The following is a 12,772-nucleotide window of genomic DNA, read 5'->3' as shown; positions in this document are numbered from 1 at the left end:
GCTGATAGATAATGGTAGCTTAGCAGAGCAGCTTAGGCTGAACTAGGAGACGCGTGAAGCTCCTACAGTACTACTCAGTGTCATATGCACAATATCATAAGAAAACACAATACACAGGTATACTAAAAATAAAGGTACTTTATTTTTATGACAATATGCCAAAGTATCTCAGAGTGTACCCTCAGTATGAGGATAACAAATATAGACAAGATATATGTACACAATACCAAAATATGCAGTAATAGTCTTAGAAAACAGTGCAAACAATGTATAATTACAATAGGATGCAATGGGGACACATAGGGATAGGGGCAACACAAACCATATACTCCAAAAGTGGAATGCGAACCACGAATGGACCCCAAACCTATGTGACCTTGTAGAGGGTCGCTGGGACTAATAGAAAATAGTAAGGGTTAGAAAAATAGCCCACCCCAAGACCCTGAAAAGTGAGTGCAAAGTGCACTAAAGTTCCCCAAAGGACATAGAAGTCGTGATAGGGGAATTCTGCAGGAAAGACACAAACCAGCAATGCAACAACCATGGATTTCCAGTCGAGGGTACCTGTGGAACAAGGGGACCAAGTCCAAAAGTCACAAGCAAGTCGGAGATGGGCAGATGCCCAGGAAATGCCAGCTGTGGGTGCAAAGAAGCTGCTACTGGATGGTAGATGCTTAGGTTTCTGCAGGAACGACAAGGGCTAGAGACTTCCCCTTTGGAGGACGGATCCCTCATGCCGTGGAGAGTAGTGCAGAAGTGTTTTCCCGCCGAAAGACCGCCAACAAGCCTTGCTAGATGCAAATCGTGCAGTAAAGGTTTTTGGATGCTGCTGTGGCCCAGGAGGGACCAGGATGTCGGCAATTGCGTCAGGAGACAGAGGGGGCGTCGAGCAAGACAAGGAGACATCTCAGCAGCAGGCAGCACCCGCAGAAGTGCCAGAAACAGGCACTACGAGGATGCGTGAAACTGTGCTCACCCGAAGTTGCACAAAGGAGTCCCACGTCGCCGGAGAACAACTTAGGAGGTCGTGTAATACAGGTTAGAGTGCCGTGGACCCAGGCTGGACTGTGCACAAGGGATTTCCGCCGGACGTGCACGGAGGCCGGAGTAGCTGCAAAAGTCGCGGTTCCCAGCAATGCAGTCTGGCGTGGGGAGGCAAGGACTTACCTCCACCAAACTTGGACTGAAGAGTCACTGTACTGTGGGAGTCACTTGGACAGAGTTGCTGGATTCAAGGGACCTCGCCCGTCGTGCTGAGAGGAGACCCAGGGGACCGGTGATGCAGTTCTTTGGTGCCTGCGGTTGCAGGGGAACGATTCCGTCGACCCACGGGAGATTTCTTCGGAGCTTCTAGTGCAGAGAGGAGGCAGACTATCCCCACAGCATGCACCACCAGGAAAACAGTCGAGAAGGCGGCAGGATCAGCGTTACAGAGTTGCAGTAGTCGTCTTTGCTACTATGTTGCAGTTTTGCAGGCTTCCAGCGCGGTCAGCAGTCGATTCATTGGCAGAAGGTGAAGAGAGAGATGCAGAGGAACTCGGATGAGCTCTTGCATTCGTTATCTAAGGAATCCCAAGAGACAGAGACCCTAAATAGCCGAAAAGAGGGTTTGGCTACCTAGGAGAGAGGATAGGCTAGCAACACCTGAAGGAGCCTATCAGAAGGAGTCACTGACGTCACCTGATGGCACTGGCCACTCAGAGCAGTCCAGTGTGCCAGCAGCACCTCTGTTTCCAAGATGGCAGAGGTCTGGAGCACACTGGAGGAGCTCTGGGCACCTCCCAGGGGAGGTACAGGTCAGGGGAGTGGTCACTCCCCTTTCCTTTGTCCAGTTTCGCGCCAGAGCAGGGCTAAGGGGTCCCTGAACCGGTGTAGACTGGCTTATGCAGAAATGGGCACCAAATGTGCCCATGAAAGCATTTCCAGAGGCTGGGGGAGGCTACTCCTCCCCTGCCTTCACACCATTTCCCAAAGGGAGAGGGTGTAACACCCTCTCTCAGAGGAAGTCCTTTGTTCTGCCATCCTGGGACAAGCCTGGCTTTTCCCCAGGAGGGCAGAAGCCTGTCTGAGGGGTTGGCAGCAGCAGCTGCAGTGAAACCCCAGGAGAGGCAGTTTGGCAGTACCAGGGTCTGTGCTACAGACCACTGGGATCATGGGATTGTGCCAACTATGCCAGGATGGCATAGAGGGGGCAATTCCATGATCATAGACATGTTACATGGCCATATTTGGAGTTACCATTGTGAAGCTACATATAGGTAGTGACCTATATGTAGTGCACGCGTGTAATGGTGTCCCCGCACTCACATAGTCCGGGGAATTGGCCATGAAATGGCCATTTGCTAGTGCCAGGGTGCCCTCACACTAAGTAACTTTGCACCTAACCTTTACCAGGTAAAGGTTAGACATATAGGTGACTTATAAGTTACTTAAGTGCAGTGTAAAATGGCTGTGAAATAACGTAGACGTTATTTCACTCAGGCTGCAGTGGCAGGCCTGTGTAAGAATTGTCAGAGCTCCCTATGGGTGGCAAAAGAAATGCTGCAGCCCATAGGGGTCTCCTGGAACCCCAATACCCTGGGTACCTCAGTACCATATACTAGGGAATTATAAGGGTGTTCCAGTAAGCTAATGTAAATTGGTAAAATTGGTCACTAGCCTGTTAGTGACAATTTAAAAGAAATGAGAGAGCATAACCACTGAGGTTCTGATTAGCAGAGCCTCAGTGAGACAGTTAGTCACTACAAAGGTAACACATTCAGGCACACCTATGAGCACTGGGGCCCTGGCTGGCAGGGTTCCAGTGACACATACAACTAAAACAACATATATACAGTGAAAAATGGGGGTAACATGCCAGGCAAGATGGTACTTTCCTACAGGGAGGTTTGGTGTTTTACTTTGGACAAGTGGAATCACTTGCCCAATGGCCTTTGATTTTACACAATTAACACCAAGGCTATTTCTGATTGTTTGAAGAGGATTTGGACCCACCACCCCCAGAGGATTTTTGTGGGCCTGATGAAGACTCAGAATGTTTACTTTTGTCCCCACCCTTCTCAGAAAACTTACCATCCTTCATCTTGCCATCCTTGTCACCCCCTGTATGAACTTTTCCGTTCACCATTGTTCTGACCCATTTGTCTGCCTTCTTTCCCAATTCTTGGGGAGAGGTCAGATCAGAGTCCACTAGGTACTGGTGCAACAAGTCAGACACAAAATTGTTAAGAATATGCTCTCTCAGAATAAGATTATACAGGCTTTCATAGTCAGAAACTTTACTGCCATGCAACCAACCTTTCAATGTCTTCACTGAACAGTCCACAAAATCTGTCCAGTCTTGAGAGGACTCTTTTCTGGTGTCTCTGAACTTAATCCTGTATCTTTCAGTGGTTAAGCCAAATCCATCCAAGAGCGCATCCTTCAAAACTTTGTAATTATTGGCATCACTTTCTCTGACAGTAAGGAGCCTATCCTTACCCTTTCCAGTGAAAGATAGCCACATGATAGCAGCCCACTGCCTTTGAGGGACCAACTGTACCATACAGGCCCTCTCAAGTGCACCAAACCACTTGTTAATGTCACCCCCCTCCTTGTAAGAGGAGACTATCTTATGCAGATTCCTGAAATCTTGCTCTCTAACAGGATTGCTATCAGAAATACTGCAGCTGCAACCATGGGGAACTAACTCCAATCTCTGTCTTTCCCTCTCTATGTCTAGGGATTCCCTGTCTAAGGCCGGCTGCTGCTGTTTAAGCTTCAGTTTGGTCTCTTCCATCCTCAGCTTTCTGAGCTCCCTTTCCATTAGGTTATCCTCAGGGTGGGAGGGTTGGGAATGTTTGGACACAGAGGAGATTTGGGAATTTGCAGAAAGCTGCTAGAACACTACTAATCTACTAATAAGGGATAACTGGACCTGGCAGAAGGTGTAAGTACCATCAGGTACCCACTATAAGCCAGGCCAGCCTCCTACACAAGCCTTAATAATTTTTTTTTTTTACATATGTCACCCCTAAGGTAGTCTCTAGGTAACCCATAGGGCAGAGTGCTATGTAGTTAAAAGGAAGGACATGCACTTTTAAAAATTTTACGTGTCCTAGTAGTGAAGAACTTCCAAATTTGTTTTTTCACTAATGTGAGGCCTACCTCTCTCATAGGATAATATTGAGGATTCTTTATGATATTTAATAAGCTGTAATTCCTAAACCAGTGGTGGTAGATATATCATGTTTGTTATGTATGAACTTATAATGATAAACCCTCTTTAATGGTAAAGGCAGATTTATCATTACTGAGCTCTGCTGCCATACAATGAATTTGACAACCCTGTATTGTCAGTGCAGCTAGCTAGGAGCCAGGGCAGGAGAGGCAGAAAACTCCTGGAACTTCAAAGAACCCTTCTGGAAACTTCTCCCAACTTCTAAGAGAAAGGCATTGGAGTATAAAAATAGCACTCTCAGACCTACTCCTCAGCTCACTACTGGACCAGTGGAAGGACTCTCAGAGAAGTACCTGATGCTGTGACCTGCTGTGCACTCCTCCAAACTGCTGCTGTACCTGGAAAGACTGCTTTGCGGCCTGGAGCCTGCCTTAAATCTTTACAGGCCAACTCTGCGTCTTCACCTGCACACAGGACTTCAGAAGAGAGTCCAAGGGCTAGTTTAACTGGCCTCTTGTTCATAGACACAGGGACATAACAGGCTCCCACCATATGAAATCCATACCTGAACCCAGTGGTATTTCCCCAAAGGGTTAGCCTTCACATCTCCTGTTTACTGAATATATATTTTTTGCCTTTAAGACTCTGTGCACTTTACTGCTGCTAACCAGTGCTAAGGGATTGTGCTCTCTCCTTCAAATATGGAAAAATTGGGTTGGCACATTTCATTTCTTTTGCGAGTCTCGAGTTGATGGTATTACATGTACTCATGGCCAGTAAATTAAATGCTACTACTGGGCCTGCAGCACTCATTGTGCACCCCCCAAAGTACCCTTTTAAAATATGCTGCAATTCTGAAAATGGTACCTTTATCTACTTGGCATTTTCTTGTCCTACCATTAGTGCTTTCCGCAGTGTCCTGGATTACATGACTGAGAATGGCTCTGCTGTTGGAGTTTGTGTATTCTTCCCAAACTGCAGCACACATGTGTGGGTAGGATGTGCTTATCCTGCCAGGATTGCTGGGGGTGGAGCTGTGACTTGCCTCACTTGCACCTCAAAGGCCGTGCCTCCAGCCAACACAAAGGGCTATGACACTGATCTTCTGTTACTCCAGGCTTCTTGGAGCCTGAACAGGGGAAGGGAATAACTTTCCAGAATCAGATGTGAGGGTAAGATAGGGGCTCCCCACCCCACTTCAATTGATGGCACCAGATATAAATATTGGACCTTCAGAGCTATACTTCAGTACACTCCTGGACCAGTGGACATTACTAAAGAATAACTGTCTTGCACCCAAAGGACTGGTTTGCTGCTACCAGAGGACTGCCATGCTGCATAAAGACTGCCTTGCTTTCTGAGAATGAAGACTGGATCTTCTCCCTTTATCTCACGCTAACCTGAGTGCCTCCATGGTCAGGTGGCTGCCCTGTCTGAGCTAAAGGGGCACAATAAGCTCCAGAGGCCTCCCTTCAACTGCCTATCTGATCTGCTGCACTGCTCCTGTATGGATCTGCAATTGCACCTGAAACTGGACCTGACTGAGCCCTGTTGGCCTCTGCTGGCCTGAGCTCCTGATTCACAAGAGGTGCCTCACCAGGTCCTGATCCCTTGGCTGACAGTAGTTAAGCTCCTACAGGAAAAGAAGGGTGAAATCCAGAAGTTTTGGGCTCTTTGTGAAAGAGCCCATTGGTGTAGAAACTCTACCATCCATGATGACCGCCAACACAAAGCTGTGGTGAACCTGATTCTGCACTACAGCGACTGCCAGCTACAATCAGCAATGCAAGAGCTGCACTTCGTGTTACAGCAATATAGGAGGCTGGACTGGCTTGTAGTGAGTACCAAGGGGTACTTACACCTTGCACCAGGCCCAGGTATCCCTTATTAGTGTATAGGGTGTCTAGCAGCTTAGGCTGATAGATAATGGTAGCTTAGCAGAGCAGCTTAGGCTGAACTAGGAGACGAGTGAAGCTCCTACAGTACCACCAGTGTCACTTGCACAATATCATAAGAAAACACAATACACAGATATACTAAAAATAAAGGTACTTTATTTTTATGACAATATGCCAAAGTATCTCAGAGTGTACCCTCAGTATGATGATAGCAAATATACACAAGATATATGTACACAATACCAAAAATATGCAGTATAGTCTTAGAAAACAGTGCAAACAATGTATAGTTACAATAGGATGCAATGGGGACACATAGGGATAGGGGCAACACAAACCATATACTCCAAAAGTGGAATGCGAACCACGAATGGACCCCAAACCTATGTGACCTTGTAGAGGGTCGCTGGGACTATTAGAAAATAGTAAGGGTTAGAAAAATAGCCCACCCCAAGACCCTGAAAAGTGAGTGCAAAGTGCACTAAAGTTCCCCAAAGGACATAGAAGTCGTGATAGGGGAATTCTGCAGGAAAGACACAAACCAGCAATGCAACAACAATGGATTTCCAGTCGAGGGTACCTGTGGAACAAGGGGACCAAGTCCAAAAGTCACAAGCAAGTCGGAGATGGGCAGATGCCCAGGAAATGCCAGCTGTGGGTGCAAAGAAGCTGCTACTGGACAGTAGAAGCTGAGGATTCTGCAGGAACGACGAGGGCTAGAGACTTCCCCTTTGGAGGATGGATCCCTCACGCCGTGGAGAGTCGTCCAGAAGTGTTTTCCCGCCGAAAGACCGCCAACAAGCCTTGCTAGCTGCAAATCATGCGGTTAGGGTTTTTAGATGCTGCTGTGGCCCAGGAGGGACCAGGTTATCGCCAATTGCGTCTGGGGACAGAGGGGGCATCGAGCAAGACAAGAAGCCCTCTCAGAAGCAGGTAGCACCCGCAGAAGTGCTGGAACAGGCACTACAAAGAAGAGTGAAATGGTGCTCACCCGAAGTTGCACAAAGGAGTCCCACGTCGCCGGAGGGCCACTAAGAAAGTCGTGCAATGCAGGTTAGAGTGCCGTGGACCCAGGCTTGGCTGTGCACAAAGGATTTCCGCCGGAAGTGCACAGAGGCCGGAGTAGCTGCAAAAGTCGCAGTTCCCAGCAATGCAGTCTGGCGTGGGGAGGCAAGGACTTACCTCCACCAAACTTGGACTGAAGAGTCACTGGACTGTGGGAGTCACTTGGACACAGTTGCTGGATTCAAGGGACCTCGCTCGTCGTGCTGAGAGGAGACCCAGGGGACCGGTGATGCAGTTCTTTGGTGCCTGCGGTTGCAGGGGGACGATTCCGTCGACCCACGGGAGATTTCTTCAGAGCTTCTAGTGCAGAGAGGAGGCAGACTACCCCCACAGCATGCACCACCAGGAAAACAGTCGAGAAGGCGGCAGGATCAGCGTTACAGAGTTGCAGTAGTCATCTTTGCTACTTTGTTGCAGTTTTGCAGGCTTCCAGCGCGGTCAGCAGTCGATTCCTTGGCAGAAGGTGAGGAGAGAGATGAAGAGGAACTCTGATGAGCTCTTGCATTCGTTATCTAAGGAATTCCCCAAAGCAGAGACCCTAAATAGCCAGAAAAGAGGGTTTGGCTACCTAGGAGAGAGGATAGGCTAGCAACACCTGAAGGAGCCTATCAGAAGGAGTCTCTGACGTCACCTGCTGGCCCTGGCCACTCAGAGCAGTCCAGTGTGCCAGCACCACCTCTGTTTCCAAGATGGCAGAGGTCTGGAGCACACTGGAGGAGCTCTGGACACCTCCCAGGGGAGGTGCAGGTCAGGGGAGTGGTCATTCCCCTTTCCTTTGTCCAGTTTCGCGCCAGAGCAGGGCTGAGGGGTCCCTGAACCGGTGTAGACTGGCTTATGCAGAAATGGGCACCATCTGTGCCCATGAAAGCATTTCCAGAGGCTGGGGGAGGCTACTCCTCCCCTGCCTTCACTCCTTTTTCCAAAGGGAGAAGGTGTAACACCCTCTCTCTGAGGAAGTCCTTTGTTCTGCCATCCTGGGCCAAGCCTGGCTGGACCCCAGGAGGGCAGAAACCTGTCTGAGGGGTTGGCAGCAGCAGCAGCTGCAGTGAAACCCCTGAAAAGGCAGTTTGGCAGTACCCGGGTCTGAGCTACAGACCCGTGGGATCATGGGATTGTGCCAACAATGCCAGGATGGCATAGAGGGGGCAATTCCATGATCTTAGACATGTTACATGGCCATATTCGGAGTTACCATTGTGAAGCTACACATAGGTATTGACCTATGTGTAGTGCACGCGTGTAATGGTGTCCCCGCAGTCACAAAGTCCGGGGAATTTGCCCTGAACTATGTGGGGGCACCTTGGCTAGTGCCAGGGTGCCCACACACTAAGTAACTTTGCACCTAACCTTTACCAGGTAAAGGTTAGACATATAGGTGACTTATAAGTTACTTACGTGCAGTGAAAATGGCTGTGAAATAATGTGTGCATTATTTCACTCAGGCTGCAGTGGCAGGCCTGTGTAGTATTTGTCAGAGCTCCCTATGGGTGGCAAAAGAAATGCTGCAGCCCATAGGGATCTCCTGGAACCCCAATACCCTGGGTACCTCAGTACCATATACTAGGGAATTATAAGGGTGTTCCAGTATGCCAATGCGAATTGGTGAAATTGGTCACTAGCCTGTTAGTGACAATTTGGAAAGAAATGAGAGAGCATAACCACTGAGGTTCTGGATAGCAGAGCCTCAGTGAGACAGTTAGTCATAACACAGGTAACACAGTCAGGCACACTTATGAGCACTGGGGCCCTGGCTGGCAGGGTCCCAGTGACACATACAACTAAAACAACATATATACAGTGAAAAATGGGGGTAACATGCCAGGCAAGATGGTACTTTCCTACAAGCAATGACAGTCCAGAGTCACCACTAATGTGAACATCCAGCAACAACTGTCTGTGACACCTGACTGGATCTTTGCACTATAGTGACGACCTTCCACGATGGTAGGCCTTCTCTTAATACTACAGTGACGACCATCCGCAATGCTCTCCCTGCTCCTCGCAGCATCCACCACCCCAAATGAAACTCTTCACATTAGACTTTGAAAAAGTAACATTTTCAGAGGCATTAACCTGGTCCCTGTATCTGGCCTGCACTCCATCACAGTCGGTATGAACTTATGACTTTCCTAGATGACCGCAAATAGTTATTTGTGCTTTTAAGTGCTAAATTTACTTAACACTTTAAAATGTAACATCTCTGGTTCTATTGATTAGAGTTTTGTTGTTCTGGTATCATTTTAATTATAAAATGTACTCTATTTTTCTAAATTGGAGCAGGATTTTTATTGTATTTTGTTTTCACTTTATCATTGTTTTGTGCTACATAAATAATCTGTGACTGGTTTAATGATTTTTCATGCAACACATGGCAGCAAGGAAAGTTGCAGCACTATCTTGTGTGACATGTGCCATATCAACTAAAATATTGCAAATTGTTGCTGTTTCCTACCACTGGTGAACTGTGTGCTGCCTAGGGCAAATGCAAACACCCTTGCGCAATGGCAGAGTTCTTTCAATATAGTCAAGACATACAGATTTTGGTGAATTGTTTGCAGTTTCTATGTTTAATTTGTTAGGGTTTGTGTTTTCTTGATGTGTTTTTGTTTTAATAATTTGAAAACTGTAAAGGAGAATGCCATGTAATTTCTTGTAATAGAGCATAGAATAATCATGCTAGAATGTTGTTTTTAGGGTTGAGAGCAAAGCGCTCTGTCCCTGATGTAATCTCTCTGTTAACTATGCCCAAGTCAAGCCCATCAGTTTGGTTCGTTTGTGGGCTTGCCTTTTAAAATGAGCTTGATTTAATTAGTGAAAGGCATGCATACGTCATGTCTTTTCCAGTGTTTAGCACCCCTCAAGCGCACATGCCAAGTACTGAAAACATATGAGGCTCTATGTTTTCTGTATGGTTTCTGGACTACTTTTTATCTTTATTTTGCAGGCAGCGCGATCTCGCTGGGCAGTAGTCGAGGGCTTTGCATGACATCGACCACGTGACATGGATATTTGCACTTTTGCCACTTATATTGATTATTGCACTTTTGCCGGTTACCTGGATAGTTGCACTTTTGCCAATACGTTTCACTACAAGGCTGTTTCTGTTTCCTTTTGTGTGTCTGCTTTGCGCTCATGGCGGACGTCGGCTCACTTATGCAAAACTGATTTACTTTTCATTTTCAGGTTATGCGGCAAGAAAAGTCTGGTTAGTTATGCAAAACTATTTTACTTTTCATTTTATGTGCAAGAAAAGTCCAGTTCGCAGTTTACAATGTAATAGCTTTAACTAAAGCAAACGCGAGACCCATTACATTACAAATGCTTGTTTAAACTTCGTGTCAGTTGAGTTTGAAGACTGGCTGGTGTTCTTTGATGGAATCAGTAATGACATCGGAAATGAAAATAAACTGACAACACATTTTTAAAAAATGACCTAATAAAGCATGTTATGTGGAATATCAATTCAGTTCTAATAAACACTACTTCACACATTACCCTTTATATACATGACATTTCCTATCATTTTGGTGTGACCTATTGTGAAGATGGAACATTCACAGTCGTAATTCCTATATCTTTCTTTCATTGTAAATAAAAGTGCCCACTCAAAAGAAGTTGGCACTGCCGGATACAATTAATTGAGATTTACATACCTAGTAATAACAGATAGACGCCTATGACAGTCTCTCCTTGCTCTGTAAGAGGAGTTTCCTTGTTTGGTAAATTGCTGATGTTATTGTTCATCCACGGCGCCTGACCGGGAAGCTGCAGTGATGACATGGCTCAGATGTCTCAATTATTCCATTCGAGGATCGTCAATGTTAATTCACACTTGTTTTCCTTGCTCTTCCAACTTGCATTCACAGACATCTGTCTGAGCCACCAAGAAATAAATTGGCTAGGTAATCCTGACGAAGGCGTGGAGACGTATGTTCTCAGCCTCATTATTATCTCATAATCCTACCTATAAATAGATCTCCCAGGATGGGCGGTAAGACGAAGTAAAGTGCAACTGCAGGTAATTTCCTTAAAATGCTGCAAAAACACAAATGGAAAGATGTAACTGTCCTGTAGCTGAAAGTGACACTGGATATTGTTACAGCTTTTGTCAATCGGAAAGAAATTCGCAAGTATGCCGACAGCATGGCTAACCGTGCATATGTTATGATCTGCTGATTACGATTTCGAATCTATTGAGGCCTCCACATCCTTTTATTCAATTGTGTAATAGTGCTAATTGCTAAACCACGGCAATAGCATCGTATTATGGGGCATATAGAGATAAAGGCCCTCATTACAACCCTGGCATTCGGTGATAAAGCGGCGGTAATACCGCCAACAGGCCGGCAGTAAAAAAATTTGAATCATGACCACAGCGGAAACCGCCAACAAAAACAGCCACTTTAACACGCTGACTGCCACGGCGGTAGAAACGAACACCGCGGCGGTAACCACCAACAGCCAGACGGAAGACAATGTACCACCCACTGCATTACAACACGCCCATCCGCCAGCTTTTCTGGGGCGGTACCAACGCCATCAAAAGCACGGCGGAAACAGAACACAGAAGGGAAATGACTCACCTCTCAACACTCATGGAAAAGCAGGACACCATGGAGCCCGAACTGCAGGTGTTCCCCATGCTGGTGTACTTTCTCATACACCAGGAGCATGAAAGCCGGCGAAGACAACCATGGTGAGTACTGCACCTAGCACACAGGGGAGGGGGGAAGAAAAATAGAGTGACACACACACACACAACACCCCCAACCCCATCTTCACCCCCAACAAAATACACACAAACACATGCAACAACATTACATATACACCCCGTAACCCTTAGGAATAACGCTAGGACAAAAGGAATGGAGTAAAATGAGAGTGATATTAGTAATTTTGAGACATACGTTCATAAAGAAATAAACAGCATGTATAATATATACAATTTATACAAAAGGAGGGACAATGCCAACTCTAAAATGTCCGTGGCCCACTGGGCCAAAACACATAGGCCAAGGCCAAAATTGACTCCTGCCTCAATACGGAGAGAACACTGCAGGAGCATCAGGTCAAAAACACACTGCTTGGTCCTGGGGAGTGCAAAGCCATAGTCTCTCAAGTGGGTGGTTTGCCCACTGCTTGGTCCTGGGGAATGCAAGGCAACAGTCTCTCTGGGTGTGTAGGAGGCTGGCCTGGCTTGTAGTGGGTACCAGAGGTACTTACACCTTATGCCAGGTCCAGTTATCCATTATTAGTGTAGAAGAGGTGTTTCTAGCAGCTTAGGCTGATAGAAGGTAGCTATGGCAAATCAGCTTAGGCTGAACTAGGAGACATGTAAAGCTCCTACTATACCACTGGTGTCATATGCACAATATCATAAGAAAACACAATACACAGATATACTAAAAATAAAGGTACTTTATTTTTATGACAATATGCCAAAAGTATCTCAGTGAGTACCCTCAGTATGAGGATGCCAAATATACACAAGATATATGTACACAATACCAAAAATATGCAGTAATAGCAAAAGGAAGTAATGCAAGCAGTGTAAAGTTACAATAGATTGCAATAGGAGCACATAGGTATAGGGGAAACACAAACCATATACTCCAAAAGTGGAATGCGAACCACGAATGGACCCCAAACC

The 12,772-nt window shown here is 46.5% G+C and overlaps 1 protein-coding gene across 1 annotated transcript in view; it reads right to left on the bottom strand.

Moving 5' to 3' along the window:
• The window catches only part of LOC138297324 (visual pigment-like receptor peropsin), a 1,373,961-nt gene extending 1,362,977 nt beyond the window's left edge, over positions 1-10,984 (bottom strand). The window contains exon 1 of the mRNA XM_069236741.1: positions 10,776-10,984. Within this exon, the coding sequence (XP_069092842.1) occupies positions 10,776-10,902 (127 nt within the window). The 5' untranslated portion in view covers positions 10,903-10,984. The remainder of the gene's footprint in view (positions 1-10,775) is intronic.
• Positions 10,985-12,772: the final 1,788 nt, after the last annotated feature.

Source organism: Pleurodeles waltl, chromosome 5, assembly GCF_031143425.1.
Source record: "Pleurodeles waltl isolate 20211129_DDA chromosome 5, aPleWal1.hap1.20221129, whole genome shotgun sequence".
NCBI classification, from domain to species: Eukaryota; Metazoa; Chordata; class Amphibia; order Caudata; family Salamandridae; genus Pleurodeles; species Pleurodeles waltl.
The sequence above is the reverse complement of the archived record's forward strand: the minus strand, read 5'-3'. Positions and strand labels throughout refer to the sequence as shown.